We start from the raw sequence: 18336 nt of genomic DNA, 5'->3' as shown, positions 1-18336 counted from the left end.
GGTCACTCCGTGTCAAATTGCTGGAGCTGGACACGACATGTCACACAGCTTGGAGCCACGGCCTAAAGAGTGGAGCGATGCTTCTGAGATTTGAGAGAAACGTCTGTGTAAGGAGTGGCTGATTTTGGGAGTTACAAATTAGTATTTAATTATTTCCTCACACTAGGACCAAACTGATGTCAAAACTTTATCACTGATTAAGATTTTAATGAGGTAATATTCTGATATCCAGTAATATCGATCAGTTTGTCAAATATGTCTTTTTTGTCAATGTTCTTGGCCACATAAACTGCAGAAACAGAAGTCTTAAATAATAGAAATATTGAAGCAGGAAGCAGAAGTTTCTGTCAGCTCTTATTTTTCATCAGTGTTCCTAGTTTGCAACTGCTGAACATCTGTCTAAAAATCTCTCGAACACTGCTTTTGACATCCCTGTAAATCTTCTTATGCTGTAAAAGGCTGAGGCCGCATGCTGTGTGACAGGTGGAATTGAAATGTCATCTCTTTAGCTGACAGAATGGCACTTGAACTTTTTTTTACAAAATATTTATAAATCTCAGTATTTGTGCAGAGTCTCAGAATGTACCCATTTTCCACTTGCCAGTGGTATGCACTGTGCAGCTGATTATGTGACCTGTGCATATTTAAGCTTATCTGCACCAGTATTTTTTTTTCACTTTATCTTCTAATTATTTAGTTAATTAATTTCTTTCATATGATTTCAGGGACATGGGAAGTGGAGGTGCAGAGGATGCATGAGCAGTTGCTGTAAAAATATTCAGATTTCTGAATATTTTTACAGCAACTGCTAAAAGTAATATAGAATGAAATGAACTAGTTGAATGTAGTAAAGACCTAGGTGTGCTTGTGTTAGAGTGGAGTTTGTATTTTTATGTTTCATTCATGTATTTTCAAATCCTGCAGTAGCCGTGCACTGTTTAAATTAATTAAATTAAAGTATTTTCATTATAGCGAACAGTCAGTCAGCACAGAACAATAGTTGGTTAAATCTATAACACTGGACATAAAGTTCACTGTTTTAAGAAGGTAAATACTTCAAAAGCATTAAAGTTATACTCAAATCACTAACATTAGCTGACTACCTTGTTGCTAACCATAATTAGTTTTATGAAGCTGTTCCTGTTTTTCCCACTTTGCAGCTCGAACGGTGGGATGTTGAAAATGACTTCTGAGATCTGACTTTTCACTTCCAAGCCAAGTCGAACTCTAGATACGACCTGTAAATGCTAGCTTGATACTAAACAGTAACACATAGGCTTACAGTCTAAATCAGGGTTTCCCAACCTGTGGGCTGCGGACCAACAGTGGGCCGTGAAGCACCCTCTAGTGGTCCGCGGGCCTGAACTCAGAGGGAGGCGGTAGTTCGTAGTGGGCTGGTGAGGGCACTATAAGTCATAAAAACATTAGTGAAAAAAAGATTAACTTGGGCCTAATAATTAAAAATCGAAGAATCAAACGTTTCTAAATTATAACCAAGGCTGATTAAACATCATCAGTTTGAGACAGCGCAGCCATGCAGTGCAGACAGTTAGCCAGAGGTGGAGAGGTTTCTCAGGGCACTTTAACCGACCTTGTTTGGTGCGAAACTATGAAATGTTTTTCTTTAGTTTGCTCCGTTTTGAGGTGAGCGAACATGCCACACGTATTCGGGTCCACATCAAACAGCTGACCTGGTCTGGCAAAAAAACCCGGTCTGCTTCCAGCCGAACGCTGTTCAGTTCACTGCTGGTGCATACGCATTTTATGATGAAATTCATCAGTAGAGCCTACTTTCTTCTTCTTCTAGCAGCATGTCAGCGCAGTACTGTCAGCTTAATCTGCAGGAGCTGCAGCTGATAAAAATGGGACGAGCTGTAAAATAATAATGATGATCTGTGTTTGTCTTTTGGCCGAGCATCAGCAGCCTGAGTCATTAAACTCAAAATGATAAACTAATGAAAATGACAAAAAGCAGATATCAAGTAAGGTTTATTAATTATTATTAACTGTGACGACGCTGATCCAAAAGCCTACTGAGTGGAGTGAGGTTTATTTCAAATGAGGCACTAAAACCCTCAAAACTAAAGAGACATCTCAACCCCAAACAGTGACTCCTGTAGGAGCCACAAGAGTATTTTCAGTGAAAACACAATGGACTGCAGCTCCAAGTCACAAATCACATCTACCTTTTCCTTTAACGTAAAGGTTTACATTTAACGTATTTTTTAACATAACTGCAAATTTTGGTTTGAACTGAAATGGACAGTTGGATCTTTTCAGGCCCCAGTTCACAGATATTCAGTGTGAGCAATTAAGAAAAAAAAGAAAACCAAGTTGATTTTAGTTTTTCTGTGGGCCGCTATGCTTTATAGTTATAAACAGGTGGGCCTTGGAATGGAAAAGGTTGAGAACCCCTGGTCTAAATTAAGTTAACCTATGAAAACTATCATACATACATAGAAGTTTGGTAGCTTTTCTCAGCATGACAATAGCTGCATTAAATATGTTTTTTCATACATTAAGGACAGAAAAGAGGGACCGAAAAACACTGTGTTTTGTGTGGTGAAGTATTAGCTTTTATGTTAGAACGGATGGGAAACTGAAGACAGTTTGATGATTTCCCTGCTGTAGCGCACCAACTAAACCTGATGATTAACTGGTGAGATTAATCAGGTGTGTTTGAACAGATAAATCACTAGGATTAGAGTTCCCCAACCATAATTACTTATAGGTTGTGACTTAAAGGGGCATTCCAGCCAGTGTTTATTGTGTTATTTTTTGTGTTATGCAGTGTTGTGTAGTACAGCATTATGTCCCTCAGCCGCATCACTTGGGCTAAATTTGCTATTTTACATGTTTTCTTGTTTTCGTTCGTCATTATTCTCACACTACAATACCCAGAATGCATTACTCAAATACTTTATACAGCCATTGGGAATCCCTGTGGTGTTGACCCACATAACAGCTAGCCTGGTCACTGATTTATAATACGGTCAAGCTAGCTTGAATGTAACTCATACCTCAGCCGTTGAACAAAATTGAAAAGTTTTCTCTTTAGTCAGCATAATATAGACTCTTTTCAGACAGCACAAAGGCCAAGTTAGCTGCTTTGCTAACTTAAGCTTTTAGTTTGTTGTCCTCATCTGACAATCCATTCTGTCCAGTCTTAATGATGGACTGATGAAAGCTACTTCAGTTAAGTGGCTGCAATGAGATTTTTAGCATCTTAGCAGTAGCTGTCTTTCTTCCTTCTTCATTCATCAGCTAACAATTAAAAAAAACATTTCACATTAGCCTGCCAGCAAAAATCCACCCAAAAATCCACCCAAAGCAGTTTTAGTTTTTCAAACGTGCTCCCACATTCAAGATACATCATCAAAAGGGGTTTTTCAAACTCTAGAGACCACTGCGTCACTGCTATACGACCCGAGTGAACATGTTTACAACAGAAGTAGAGACGGTTTGGTTTTTCACTTTGGCTGGCCAGACCTTAAATGATGAAGGACAAATGTGGGTCCTGAGGCATGACCACTTGAGAAGCAGACATTTAGACTCTGATTCAGACACTTTTGTCCAAAGTTGTCTTACATTAGACAAATGCAGGGACAGTCCCTCTGACTCAAACATTATTCAGTAACTAAAATGAAACCAATCAGGGTCCAGTTTCCTTATTTCATCTTAACTGGTAGAGGGAGTGTTCTTTGTGATGCTCGCTCTACCATAATAATCTACTAAGAATAATCTTTGTACTAAGATGCTTTCAGAAAAACCCAGCCCTGTATGTTCTGTAGTTTTGAATGTGAGGAATGTAAATGTGGGCCCACATACAGACTTTAGAGTTCAGGGAGGTTTAATTAAAAAGTCGTTGAACAGCAACTTTGAAAAAAGCTTGAATTCAGTAGCAACATTCGTACATCACGACGTCCTCAACTCAACTTGTTGATTATATTCTCTTTCTCTATATTTCTCTCCTGCTCTTTTTTTTGTTTCTCTTGCACACGATCATTCTTTATTTTTCTGTTATTCTCTCTTTATCGTTGTTCTCTCTCTCTGTGTATAGTAATTAAAACATGTTAATGCATAAATGTTTTGCTGATTTATCAAAGTCTCTCTCTCTCTCTCTCTCTCTCTCTTTCTCTCTCTCTCTCTCTCTCTCTCTCTCTCTCTCTCCAGGCAGCTGACGGGAGCAGTCTGGCTGTCCCCGGCACCATGCAGCGGGGCGGCTCAGATACGTGTCTGGAACTGGATGGTGAGGGGTCTGTGCGAGACGCGGGTCGCGGACGCCTGGGGCTGGAGGGGCTGCAGCAGAAGATACTGAAGGTGACAGAGCAGCTGCGGATCGAGCAGGCCCTGCGCGACGAGAACGTGGCCGAGTACCTGAAGCTGATCAACAGTGCCGACAAGCAGCAGAGCGGGCGCATCAAACAGGTGTTCGAGAAGAAGAACCAGAAATCAGCTCAAACCATCGCTCATCTGCAGCGCAAACTCGAGCAGTACCACCGCAAGATCAAAGAGTGTGATGTCACTTCCTCCTCCAATGGGACCAAACACACGCATACACATAGCAAAGATGCAAAGGAAACGTCCAAGGACAGCTTGAAAGAGTGCAAGGAAGCAGCAGTCAGGGGCAGTGGACGTCACCCACAGCTAGACAAGGTAATGAATGATGGTCGCAGCACTTTTCAGTAACACAAACATAAAGTAATATATAGCATTATGGACATTGAAAGCGTGAAAAAAACAAGCAGTTTATGGCTAGACTAATCCTGAGAAAACAGCAGGATTACAAAGGCAAGATCAGAATATAGCAGTGTTATAAACATGAACAATGGAAATTTTGACCAGTGTAAAAAGGGGAAATGAATAGGGGCAGTTTGAGGATTGATATCGAGCCAATGAAAATAAGTTGGGTGGGTCCTTAAAATGAAATATTAGGGGTGTAAATAGGTTTTCAAAATATTGTTATGGCAAAATATTGCAGATAAGCTCCTGATGATACACATATCAGTGCAGTAATGGCTGTATCTGTATTTATACAGTTGTATGCAAAAGTCTGAACTGCCCTGATGAGTATCCTTTCTTAATTTTGGTACAGACATGTATGATTTTTGTTAGTTATTTATTACTGTAGTTTTTAGAAGAAATTTTAAGGAAAGCATTAACCAAAAATATTTGTTGTACAGTGGGGGAGTTTTGTCATTGTATCATATTGTTTGATTTTTGGGATTTTTTTATTCAGCAATGTGCATTCCGATTAATTTTGATATTCAAGTATCCTACAAAAGTTAATCGGTTAACTGCTGGGAAGAGAAAAAACAGCCCAAGATAAATTACACTTTTAGGTCAACATAGAGCTGGAGGCTTACTCTTTAAGGTGATAGCACTGTTGTTAAGAGGCTGAAAGAATCTTTAGCAGCAAGAGAAATACATTTAAAAACATTTTATTATTAAAAATAGCTGAGGGAATTTGCTAGGTTTTCTTATTGGATGAGGAACGGAGGCTACTTCTTTAGATGTGAGCTAAAAGTACAGCTAACTGGTACAACACAGGACGCTGATTAGGACTTATTATCTTCTTATAGATGATATTTTCTCCTCTGGACAATGTGCAAAACATGTTAGTTTGTCAGAGAAATATATTTCCACTGTTTCTAGACATGGCTAACATCAGCCAGTGTAGTTAGCCAAGTTAGCAATAAGGCCATGTTACATTTGCCTTCTCAGCCTCGACTTTAACAACGCATTGGCGTTCAAACACTCGTCTCTCAGAATAGTAAAGTGTAACATAGTAAGCATGCTAAACATCATCTAAACATGAGCAAAACTGTATCGTTCTACAGACCTGTTGAGAAAGCCGCATTTCATTGCTGGTTTGTATAGTTCCTGTGACGAAGGGGAACGAGAACCCGAATAGTGATTTCAGTATTCAGTACAGCCACCTTGAACGGTTAACCAAGTACTCGAATACTTATGCATTTCCCCTAATTAAAACTGTCTTGATTCTACAGATACAGCAAAATATGATTTGTCCATACTGTATTGAAATCGTAGCACCTTCATTAAATTTGTAACAGTGTAATTCCAGTGGATGTACTATGTCAGATGTATTTGTGCACAATTTGTTACACTCAAAAATCTGCGATGCCTGTTCTCCATAGACTCCATAGAGGTGGTGATTATACACGCAAAATGATTGCCATCATTTGCTCACTTGACTGTGTTACCTACAGCGGAAACCTTTGCTCTCTTTAGCTTTACTCACATTGTGTGTAAGTGGAATATGCAAATTTAACATAGGCTGGTTGGCAGACACCAAGTTTGTGGTTGAAATGAGCATGGTTTCAAATAGCGTCACAAGTGGCATTAAGGAAATAAAATGTATCCCTTGAGCAGGCCTCCCGTGAATTTCTTTTTTTTTTTTTTTAATTTTTTAAATTTAAGGTTATAATTTGTCTGAAAATATTCTTTACAATTATAAATATTAAATTCTAAGAGGATGCATAAAAAACATGGTCAGTATTTAACTAATTCACAATAGTTTTACAACCAAGAATATACAGCTGACAGTGGTCCTGTGGTCAGAAGCTGACCACTGATGATGGGCTAGAGGACGGCAAAACTGGTAACTAACTGTGCATGTATTGTGAAGTCTCAAAGTGTATAACCGTGTTAGATGTTCAACAAATCTGTTTGAATAAAACATAAAAGACATAAAGACAGAAAATAAAGAATAACACATTTATTAACATATTAATGTATGAATACATTAATTAATATATTATACATGCCATATTTGAGATTTTAAAGCTGCCTTTTGATCAGGCAAACACTTGAATATGAATACACTTCACTCTTCTGTCTCTAGTTACTGCTACTCTGATGAAACAAATCAATAATAAGCACTTTAATAGCGATATGAATTGTGTTCTGAATGTGTGCTCACACTCAGTCAGAGGCTATTCTACTACATCCAACAATAAACACAGCTTTGAGCTTCTTTTATACAGGGATAGGAAACATGGTATCGCAGAGCTCCAATTCCACATGCTGATCCAGTTTGCTGACCAACATGGACCTGCTGCATGCTCACAAACTACTTTGGCATCAGATTTTAATGAGTAAAGGACACAAAGACACTGAACGTATTGCCAGCAGGATGTTAGGATTGATAGGGTTAATTAGTATAAACCTGTAGACACCCTGTAATAAATTTGGTCTTGCCGCTATTACAGGTGAAGACCATCGGCCCGGGTGTTTCTCTCACGCCGCCTTTCTTTTTCAACAAGTCCCGTGGCTTTGCCAACCTCATCCGCAACAAGTTTGGCAGCGCTGACAACATTGCCCACCTGAAGAGCTCCATGGAGACAGGGGGCGGGCTGCAGGCGGAGGGGGCAGGACGGGTGCTGAGTGGCAGTGCTACGCTAACCAGCAAACCCAAATACCCGAGCGATGATGAGTGCTCCACGGGCACGTCCGTGTCTGCGGAGAGCAATGGGCACAACTCGGCACTAGGGGCCACACACATTGAGGCGGTGTCAGGGGAAAGCTCCAGCAGGCTGGCCGAGGCCCTGGAGGAGGTGCGTGAGGTCAGGGAGGCGCAGACTCACCTGGCAGAGGACATAGAGAGCCTGAGGAGCCAGATAAAGCGCAACTATGGCTTTATCTCACAGATGCTTCAGGAGGAGAGATACAGGTAAACATGCATGCACATGTACAACAAAAATTATATCCATATGCATACACCGCTCATCAAAAGTTTGAGTATACCTGATTTTTCAGCAACGATGCAGACCCTGGTATTTACATTTCAAGAGAAGGTTTTGAAAGGAATAGTTTGGCCAAAAAAAAAAAATTAATATCTACTTACACCAGGTGTAGTTCATCAGGTAAGGCATGTTTGGAGTCAAAATGTTGCTTCTTTAGTTTAGAAATGGAGTTAGGAGGCTAATGTAACTGACAAATGGCAGAACTCAATAGTGTTTGGGCAAAGTTTTTTATTAAAGCTGTGCAGACTTGTCGATGTGAGCATAGTATGACGTACTGTGAGCTATAAACATGAACAAAAATTCACCGATACAGGCAACTATTTAAAGAAGCATTACATCCATGTTCCAAAATGTCTGTGTAATTGAAAGGTTCAGATATAAACAAAGTCATTCAGATTGGTTTGATGTGAAATGGTTCATATGCAGAGAAACTTACGGACAGATTTCCCTACAGTGGTGGTGATAGGAACCAGGAGTTCCGATGTCTACATTGCAAATATAGCCATTTCATTTGCTATCGAAAACCACCAGTGAACCTGCACGTGTCTTCTGAGTCTTTTTATGTGACGTTGATGATGATTAAAATAGTGGTCAATCTGAAAAAATTAATTTTCTTTGGGGACTATTTTGTCTTAGAACACCCTTCATATCTCCTTCCATCATGAATGAATTAATAATAAATTGATTAAAAATTTTAGACCCAAACTTTGTCACAAAACTACTGTAGGACATCATGCAGTGCACTTGTAAAGATTTCATGTAGTAACTTTCTGTGATGTAGCTTTTAGAGATATTAAACTCCTCAGGCATCACCACCACTGTGAACAATTTTGACTCTGTAAGTTTCTCTAGCTCAAAGCATTTGGCACCTTTGAATGACTTGAATGACTACATCTTAACCTTTTAAATATGTGGATCTTTTGAAAAATGAGTTCCCTTGAAGACAACACCATGGCTGTTATTCATAAAACAGCACTGGATCAGGTTCCTCCAAATTTGTGACAGTCATTGTCCCAAATACCGATTCTAACCTAGAGGTGGTTTGTGAATACCTGTTGTCTAAAGTGGTTGTCCAATGTTTTTTTTCATTTTCATCGTTGACAGTAAGTGATACTGTGTCCTAAACCACATCATCAAGTCTGTGTGACCTTAATGAAGACCTGGACGCAGGTTGAGTCTGTTGAAAGAAAACTATTTAGGGCTTTTTGGGTGACTATTGAGTTCTGGACTTTGTTAGCAATGTTAGCCTCATTGCTCCAGTTCTAAGCTGTCTCGACCAAACAACTACGGAAAATTGTGTAAATTAGGTTTTTTGCCAGACTGTTTCTTTACTAGATTGTATTAACTGAGACTCAGGGGTGTTACGCTGGTTAAACACATCACATTGACACCAGAGGGGACGTCAAAGCTATAAGGCCTTTTTTACTCAGAGTCTGCATTTTACAGATACAAAAAAAAAAACAACAGAAAAAAGGCATCATTAACACTAACGCTGTCTTTCACACCAGAGATCATGGTTTCTTCACATCTTTTAGCACTCAGAACTCTGAGCTGAAACAGAGCCTCAAACTCCACGCACACACAAACACACATGCACACACACACACACACACACGCATACACGCACACTGTGTAAGTTGGTGGAACTCATTGTGCTTCTAAACATATTTAGCAGAAAGGGATGTTACCTAATGACTGGGTAAAAGAACACTAATAACTTGGTGGTTAGTACTAGGGGAAGCCATTTCTCCTGCATTCAGAGTTTCTTTAATAACAAAAGTGCATGGTGGTAAGTTTTAGTGTGTTAAAAATCTCATCTGCCTTTTTTCATCCGTATAATTCAACTTGATCTGAAATGACCTCATGATCACTAAACATTCAGTTATGATAAAGCAGGAAAAATACTGCTTCTGAAGGTGATCCCAGTCCCAGAGTTAAGCATTTTTTCTCTCTACATACAGGGGACAAACCGTATGTATGCTACAAATGTTTGGAAATGAAACTGTCAAATCATTATTTAGGCAGAATTATTATTCTGTTTATAATTTCTTTTCCAATCTATAATTGAATTATACATAATTATACATAATTAGACACTATGTATGCAAAGGTTTGGCCAACCTGATCAAATAACATGTTTTCTAAGTGAAAATACTTTAATACATTCTCTACAGAGAACACACTTCTTCACATTTTAAAGGACAATTACTGTTTATTTACAATTTTCAAACGTGTTAAACTCAGCAAATAATGTGTTAAATCAATTTAAATTGTGCACTAACATTTGCAGACATTTAGTTGTGTTCCCTGTTTACTTATCTTGTCTTAAATCCAGGATGTTCTTTGCATATGACTGTAAATTGAAGAACATTCAATATACAGGCTTTACAGGGGAATCAATGCAGAAACACACAGACACATACCCACTGTGTGTGCTTGTCTTTGGCAGATGTGAACGGCTGGAGGATCAGCTGAATGATCTGACCGAGCTGCATCAGAATGAGACGGCCAACCTGAAGCAGGAGCTGGCCAGCATTGAGGAGAAAGTAGCCTACCAGGCCTACGAACGAGCCCGCGACATACAGGTACACACACAGACACACACACACAAGTAACGGTGTGTCTAAATGTTTAAACATTCCAACATAATAACTTAAGAACACTAATGGGTTTTAGGGTGTGTGTGTGTGTGTGTGTGTATGTCAGGAGTATGAATAGCTCAGTGATACAATAACATTCTTCTTATGTTGTAAAGCGTTAGTTGAGAAACATGTTTTAAGCCATGCAGATGTTCCAGCTTGTACTGTTTCAGTTGAGCTGTGCACCTCACTGCTTAACTAAGACTGTGTTCACATTACAGGGATGAATTCTGTATTTTTGCCTAAATGTGACACAGAATTAGGGGTGAGCAATATAGCAAAAAATATGTTTTCAAGCTACATGGTGTGTTTCATGATATTTAGTTTTTAAAAATATAAATATTTTGGAACAAACTATTTTCAGTTTTGAGAATTTGAAAATGTAGTGTTGGAAGCAGAATCATTAAGTTAAGTGACCCTTATTAGTCCCACAACAGGGAAATTTCACCTCCGCATTCTAACCCATTCGTGCAATGAAACACCACATATACACTAGTGAACACATACATGCTAGGGGTCAGTGAGCACACTTGCCTGGAGCAGTGGGCAGCCCTGTCCGTGGCTGGGGAGCAGTTGGGGGTTAGGTGCCTTGCTCAAGGGCACCTCAGTCACATACTGTTGGCTCAGGGGATCGAACCAGCAACAAGGCTGGTTCCCTAACCTCCGGCCCATGACTGCCCCCCCTCATGATATCATGCTAATCATTGTGTTCCTTTTTAAAAGTTAATTAGTGGAATATCTCATCCTTGTTAATGCATTTCAACCAGTCAGTTGTGTTGTAATGAAGGAGGGTGGGGTCTAAATAGCCCTGTTTTGAGCAATATTTCTGAATGGAGTAATTCTATGTACTATTTCATGTTTTGATTTCCTCACAATTATTTTAAAATGTTGAAAATAATAAATAGAAAGTGATTAATAATAATAATAATAATAATAATGTACAAAAACTTATGTACTTTATAGAAAATTGTATTTTGCAGGCATTCTAATGCAGAGTCCCAATAAAATGTTCTATATAGTGCAGTAGACCTGTTCTGTGAGTACATGTGTCTAGACTTTTGATTGGTAGTTCAGTCTAGATAATCAGCAGGGTCTGCAATAATCATAGCAATAGCACATTTTCTAAATTTGGTAATTAGTTAATTCCTTGTGCTCTTTTCTGATCTCCACCTCTGTGGTGTTCTGTCCTGTAGGAGGCACTGGAGGTGTGTCAGACGCGGATCAGTAAGCTGGAGCTGCAACAGCAACAGCAGCAGTTAGTGCAGCTGGAGAGCGCCGATGCCAAAGTGCTGCTGGGAAAGTGCATCAACATCATGCTGGCCATCGCCACAGTAATCCTGGTGTGCGTCTCCACGGCAGCCAAGTTCACGGCGCCATTGCTACGGAGCCGGCTGCATGTGCTCGGGACCTTTGTGTGTGTGTGTGTGCTCGCGCTGGGCTGGAGCCACTGGGAGCACGTACAGTGTGCAGCAGAGAGGATGTTCCTGCCCAGCTGAGGAACTTAACGCCTGTGTGTATATGTGTGCGTATGTGTGTGTTTGTGTGTGTGTGTGCGTGTGTGCGTGCGCGTGCGTGCGTGCGTGCGTGTGTGTGTGTGTGTGTGTAATCGTACACTGAAAAAGTGCTGAATTGAACTGACTTGATTGATCAGTTCCACATGAATAAAATATATTACGTCTGCATAGTTTTAGTCCTTCAGTTTAGTTCTGGCGTAATATATATTATTCATGTAGAAATTATGTACACATTAAAATCAAGTAAATTCAATACATCTCTGTTTTTCAGTGTAATACTGACACTGGAATTGCAGTTCCATCCTGGACTCTTCGTTACAGTCGGGCATTTGCAATGAGGAACTGTTCTGTGAATTCTGGCTTTAAAGGAACTCTTTTGTGTGTGTTTTTGTGTGTTCAGACCATAATGACCTTTAATAACGACACTGGGATTCCAGTTTGTCCTGGACTCATCACTACAGTTGGAGATTTACTACTATTAACTGTTCCCTGAATTATGGCTTTAAAAAACTCTTTTTCTGTGTGCTTTTGTGTTGGTCTACTTCTCTGCTCCAGCAGATACGGGTCCATCTCTGTAACTGTACTGTAATGGGTCCATCTCTGTAACTGTATTGTAATGGGTCCATCTCTGTTACTGTATTAGCTGTTTTGACCTGATTCACTATACTGTATTTTCTAAGGGTGCACCATGTAGCAGCGGCTAATATTTTGTTCGCTAATGAATGGAAAAATGGAATTATTATTCTTGGTCCGAGAGTTATAACTGATAATTTAGCGCCGTATTCTTACTGTCCTGTTTATTTTTAAACTCATAACAGTACAAAAAAATGGGTTCTCTAGTAAAGGCAATGGTTATATATAAATCCCTGTAAACACTAAAAACAATTTGAATGAAATGCCTTCCATCTATAAGGAAAGCCTGTTGTATATGGTTCTGTTAGGAACCTTTTTTCAAAAATTGTTCTGAATAGTGCCCAAAAGGGTTCCTCCATTGTCGTAGAACATTTTCTGGTACAATATAGGTGAATGAGAATGTCTGCTACATACATTACCACCAAACATTTTGACATTATTATTACTATTATTATTTTTCCACATTTTAGTATAATAATACATCAAACTGTGAAATTCATATGGCAGAATTATTGACCTATATCTACTGTACAAGACCCCGCCCTCCTTCCTCACAACACAGCTGATTAGGTGAAATGCAGTAACAAGAGTAGACATTCCACAAATTGATTTTTAACAAGAAATACATAGTAATCAGCATGACGTAATGATTGTGATTCCATGTAGTTACATTTTCCAACACTAAATTTTGCTAAATGAAAATTGCTTAAAAATATTTAGAGTTCATTTTCAACACGTACATTTGACATAAATTCATACATAGGCATCTATTTGAATGTTTACAATTCTTTTTGAAGCACCTTTGAAACTTAAGCATAAGCTATTCGATCAGGATGTCTTGAAGATTATGAAAAACATGCAAACAGGTGCGTCCAAACTTCTGACTGGTACCATGAGTAATTCTGAACCATAACTGAAATCGTCCAAAACAAAGTGTTAAATATTGCTTATTATTATCTGTCCCAAAATTCCATATCGGTGCATCCCTGCTATCTCCAGAGTCTCCCTAATATGTACTTACTTTGAGCTTTGTGTGCTTTGGCAGAGTAAACACAACATTTGGCTGTAACAGTCTGAGTTCAGGCATGCCAGAAATGTTTGTGTTAATACGGCCTACTTTTCCTGAAGAGTGGGAGTAGTGTGAAGCTCAGCACACACAGCTTAACATATGCACACACACTCGCCCTCTGAAACGCACACGGAAGGCGGAGCAGTGTTTGTGGAGTGAACTCTTGTGAAAATGAAATATATTGTTATATGTTGACAGAATATTCCAAAATATTAATGGGATATATTGTAATATATTTTCAATGTATTACATTTTTTGTATGGGGCAGCTTTGGAACGATTTCCACTGTGCAGAAAAAAATGAACTTGCTTTTAATTATTGTTTGTCAGAGTTTGTGGTGGGGTTGCCTTTCTAAACGAGCAAGTGAAGTAAGCTAAGCTATATGTAATGAACTTCTGGACTGTTTTAAATGAAGGCTGAAATAACTATTTTTGTACCTTTTTGAGTCTCTATTCAGAAACTATGTTGGAGCTACAGCAAATACAGTGATCTCCACCGACCATCTAATGTCTGTTTGTTGTTGTTTTTATTTATTTATTTATTTTTACATCACAAACGAATCTTTGATTGGGTAAATATTCAGAATTTGCAGCTTCACTGCTGTTTTGAAGGTCTGAAGATGCTTTCTGTTGAGGTAAAGGGAGAGAGAAGAGAGAGAGGGCTGTTACCTTGGCCATGTTCTATTCTATATTTGGGCCTTTTCTTCCTTTTTGCAGTGAGAAGAAATATTTGAATGTTCACACAGGTAATAGATGATCTGGGCTCAGCTTTTGCCCCTGATTTGAAGCAAAGCATCACAGTGAGACCAGTTCAGTAGCAAGGAACTAAATCAGTGGTCACAAGTGCCTCCCTCCAACCCAAAACTGACCCACCAGATCAAGCTGGTCTCTGACTTCAGAAGGCTGGCTTGGTTGGGTGTGTTGGACTGAATTATTTTGGAGAAAAACTCATGTTATGACGTTTTGTTTGTGATAAAAAATTGACAACCAAAAAGGAGTTGTGCCCATATAAACTATTTCCAAGCTATTACTCAAATGGAGCTAATTTCAATTAACAACATGTATACATATATATACATGCGTACATATGGCGAAGGCTTATGTTACAATGGCATTTAAAAGGCCCCTATCCTACATTTTTGGTATTTTTTTCCCCCCTAAAGCCCACTTACGATGGTGGGTTTATGTACCATTAACAGTCATAATTCATTTCTATGTGGCCATTTTTCATCTTCCCTTCATCTCCTAGAATTAAACAGGCTGTTCTGTTGCTGCTGTGCCTTTAAGACTGATGTATGTAAATGACTTCTGTTCTGATTGGCTGGTCTGTGTCGCACTTTATTCAAAAAGTAGTCCAGACTTAAACACTCAACGTTAGTGTGAATGGGCGGGGCTAAACTACTGCAGGCTGATAGGTGGAAATATGTAAATTTCAAAAACAGTGAATCCATAATGAGCTGCTTCGGTGGCTTCTTTTCCGTAGATGAGCCGTAAGGACTGAGGACTGAACGGTACATTTTAAACCTTTGTAATGATGTTTACATCCTACATCAAACATTTTTATTATTTGTTCTGCTGCCGAGTGTTTATTGTAATTGGAAATTGTATCGTCGCGTCTGCTGGTGACCACTGGACTAAATAGTAGCCAGAACAGTAATGGAAGCACGTGAACTTGACTGGATTTAGACCGTTGCTGTCTGTCATAGAGATACACTGTCGCTCTAACACAAGCTCGCCCTTAATGTAACAGGAACAAACAGCCTGTCGGTTCTCTCCAGCCTCTCTGCGAGGATGTAGAGTTTTTACTTCCCCCTTCTGGTTCTCTGCCCCAGTGGTTCTCTGGACACTGACTGTCTAACAGAACGTCATGTTCTTCACAGTACTATGTCTTTAAATCACGTTTTACTTTATGTTTTGCTGTCTTCTTGTCAGTCATAAAGATTTTAAACTGAAGTATTTTACAGTACTGAAGAAGGTGTAGCCCTGCACTCATACAGGGCCAACACATTAAGAGAACAGTGTGAAGAAAAAACTGATGTTCCCCTGATCCCAAATTAGGCGAATCAGTCAGGACATGTTGGATGTCTAATGTTTGCTTCTTTAGTTTTGCACTGAAGCTACGAGGCTAAGGTAACTTGTTAGCTAACAGCTTAGCTGGCTAATGGAAGCCGTATCAGAGCCGGTTTAGCATACTGATTAGCATAATGCAAACTGCGTGTCTAATCATTACACGCTTGCCTCAAACCACACTGAGTGGCTGAAGAGGAGTTTGATGTTTCGAAAATCTATTCTGTAATTTCTCTACAGTGCAAAAAAATTTGAAAAATCAGTGAAATTCCTTAACTCATTTCAAATAGACATTGCTGATGTAATGACTTGCTGTTATCTAACAAGGACAAAACTACAATGCGTAGCTAAAACAATAGCAGCAGCCGTTTAAAAGGTTGAAATTTTATGAAAAACATTCAGAAAAATATTTTTGCTGAAGTATGGCTTTACGTAATTGATGTAAGTTAGTGTGTGGTGTGTGTGTGGATTTGTGGAGCACTCTGCTGCCCCCTTGTGTCTGTCAACTGGAATATAACCAGCAATGAGAACTCATCTGCATCAGTGAGAGAAGAGGGAGGAAATCAGGGTTTTACCAGATGATTAACTACTAAATAGGACTTATTATATATATATATATATATATATATATATATATATATATATATATATATGTATATATAAAGAAAAAAACAAAACCAGCTTAGACCTGTGTGATTTCTTGGCTGGTCTAAGCTGGTCTGTGCTGGTCTGGAGCTGGTTTAGCTGTCACCCAGTATAGTTGACCAGCATATCAGCATTCAAAACATAACATAAACATATGCTGGTTTTGCTGTGCTGGTCTGTGCTGGTTTCTAGCAGGGAAAGCAATGAGGTCTGGAGGAAAAAGTATCCAGCATTTTTTCTTTGCTATATTAAGAAGCACATAAATCATATTGAATCACTATTGCATACATTTCCATGATGGCATATACATTAATCCAAGGTTAACCCCTTTAAACTACTGCTTCTACAAACTACTATAAATTATTCAGTAAACTAATATGTAATAAGTATGTAATACGTACATTTACATACATACATATGTAATATGTAATAAGTAATATGACTGTGAGGAATTGAAGTGTGGGAGCACATACAGACCCTTTACAGTTTATGGAATTAAATAAAGGAGACTTAAGTGTAGAAAAAAGCAAAAATCTGCTTTCTATAGGGGACCTGCTGAGGTGCTGGGAGCAGCAGCAGGTCAGGTGTGGTCAGAGGAGCTTCAGTGCAGAGGCAATGAACCTCAGATTGAATTCTGTCCAGCATTATCTTCATTCAAACACAGCTGCTCCCTTAAAAGTCATGTGGGGCTGCTGTGTACTGGTAAGAGGTGCATCTTCATTAATTAGTCTTACATGTTCTTGTGCTGATGTGCTACACATGATGTTAAATATATATTCCTTCTCTCTTATTCAGTGTGTTTCTGTGTAGAAATATTTCTCTCTGTTCTGCCTTCTGTTGTACAGACAGTGTGAGGTTTAATGGATAGTGGCAGTTGCAGTGCCGGAAGAGTGGAGGTTCTTCATACAGGACAGTGAGGAACAGGGTGTGGTGATTACTGGGATATGAAAGATGCTGCAGACAGTGGTGTGTAGAAAGCTGGGTTGTGGAGAGGCTGTAGATGCACTGAGTAGAGCTCACTTTGGACCAGAGTAGCTCCCTGTCCAGCCCTGCTAGGAAGGCAGCTGCAGGTGTGCTAATCTGCTCCTGACAATTGCCACTTTATACACTCCACACTACACACATTTGTATTCCTTCAGTTTGTATTTTCTATCTTCTTACAAAAACACAAAGGTGGCCAGTCACTGCTCACAGTACCGTTGACTGACTGAGGCTCAGTTTAGGGCTTCTAATACAGCATGTTTGACGTTCTTTTTACAAACTTGCACCACGAACTTAACACAATATGTTTATTAGCTCCTTAAATTCACAGGCTTATTAAATCCTAAAGCATAATATTCAGCAACTGCACAGAAACAATGTACGAGATAAGATTTATTAAGATTAAGAGTTATTCTTAAGATGCAGGAGTGAGGAACAGAAGGCTGGACCTGCTGATAAGTCCTGGCAATGTAATCAACTAGTAGTGAATAATGGTATTTTTTCCCCAAAATTTGTATTTGAGAACTTGGGGCAAGTGCTCAGGCTCCCTTCTCCTGTCAGACTAAAGAAAATCTGTATCACTGTTACTTTTAGTAGTCTGTAGGCGTATCATTTCATACCAAATAAACCTTCTTCATTAAAAAGTGCTTTCATAAACTAAACAGCCTATTTATTTATCAGAGGGTAAAACCATTAACAGTCTACTGTTTACTAATGATTGCTTTAACTTCAGAATCTGTCTTCCATTCATTCTGTGTTCAGGTTTTAGTAGCCCTGGTCCAGTTAAGGTGAAAGTAAGTTGACACATCCTCTACAGGGAAGAAACTTAAATACAGAATTTTCCTGCAAATTTCAGTGCTTCATAACTTTTATATATTTGCTGAGCTTAACATATTGGAAAACAATTGTGCATAAAAATGTACAGAAGTGTTTCTTTGTAGAGGATGTGTTCTTATTTTAACTTCAACAAAACATGAAATTTGGCGCCCACACTTTTGTGTACGACTGTAGATGTGTCTTTTC

At 39.0% G+C, this 18336-nt stretch overlaps 1 protein-coding gene across 2 annotated transcripts in view; it reads left to right on the top strand.

Annotated features, from left to right (window-relative positions):
- Window positions 1-14128, top strand: part of tmcc3 (transmembrane and coiled-coil domain family 3) — a 35742-nt gene extending 21614 nt beyond the window's left edge. The window contains exons 2-5 of one of the 2 annotated variants that reach the window (XM_036577302.1): window positions 4174-4656; window positions 7287-7693; window positions 10216-10351; window positions 11599-14128. In XM_036577302.1, coding sequence (XP_036433195.1) covers window positions 4174-4656; window positions 7287-7693; window positions 10216-10351; window positions 11599-11901 — 1329 coding nt within the window. In that variant the 3' untranslated portion in view covers window positions 11902-14128. Of the gene's footprint in view, window positions 1-4173; window positions 4657-7232; window positions 7694-10215; window positions 10352-11598 lie in introns of both variants that reach the window. The other variant, XM_036577300.1, reaches the window with a different exon arrangement.
- The last annotated feature ends 4208 nt before the right edge of the window (window positions 14129-18336 follow it).

This window comes from Colossoma macropomum, unplaced genomic scaffold, assembly GCF_904425465.1.
Source record: "Colossoma macropomum unplaced genomic scaffold, Colossoma_macropomum, whole genome shotgun sequence".
NCBI classification, from domain to species: Eukaryota; Metazoa; Chordata; class Actinopteri; order Characiformes; family Serrasalmidae; genus Colossoma; species Colossoma macropomum.
The sequence above is the reverse complement of the archived record's forward strand: the minus strand, read 5'-3'. Positions and strand labels throughout refer to the sequence as shown.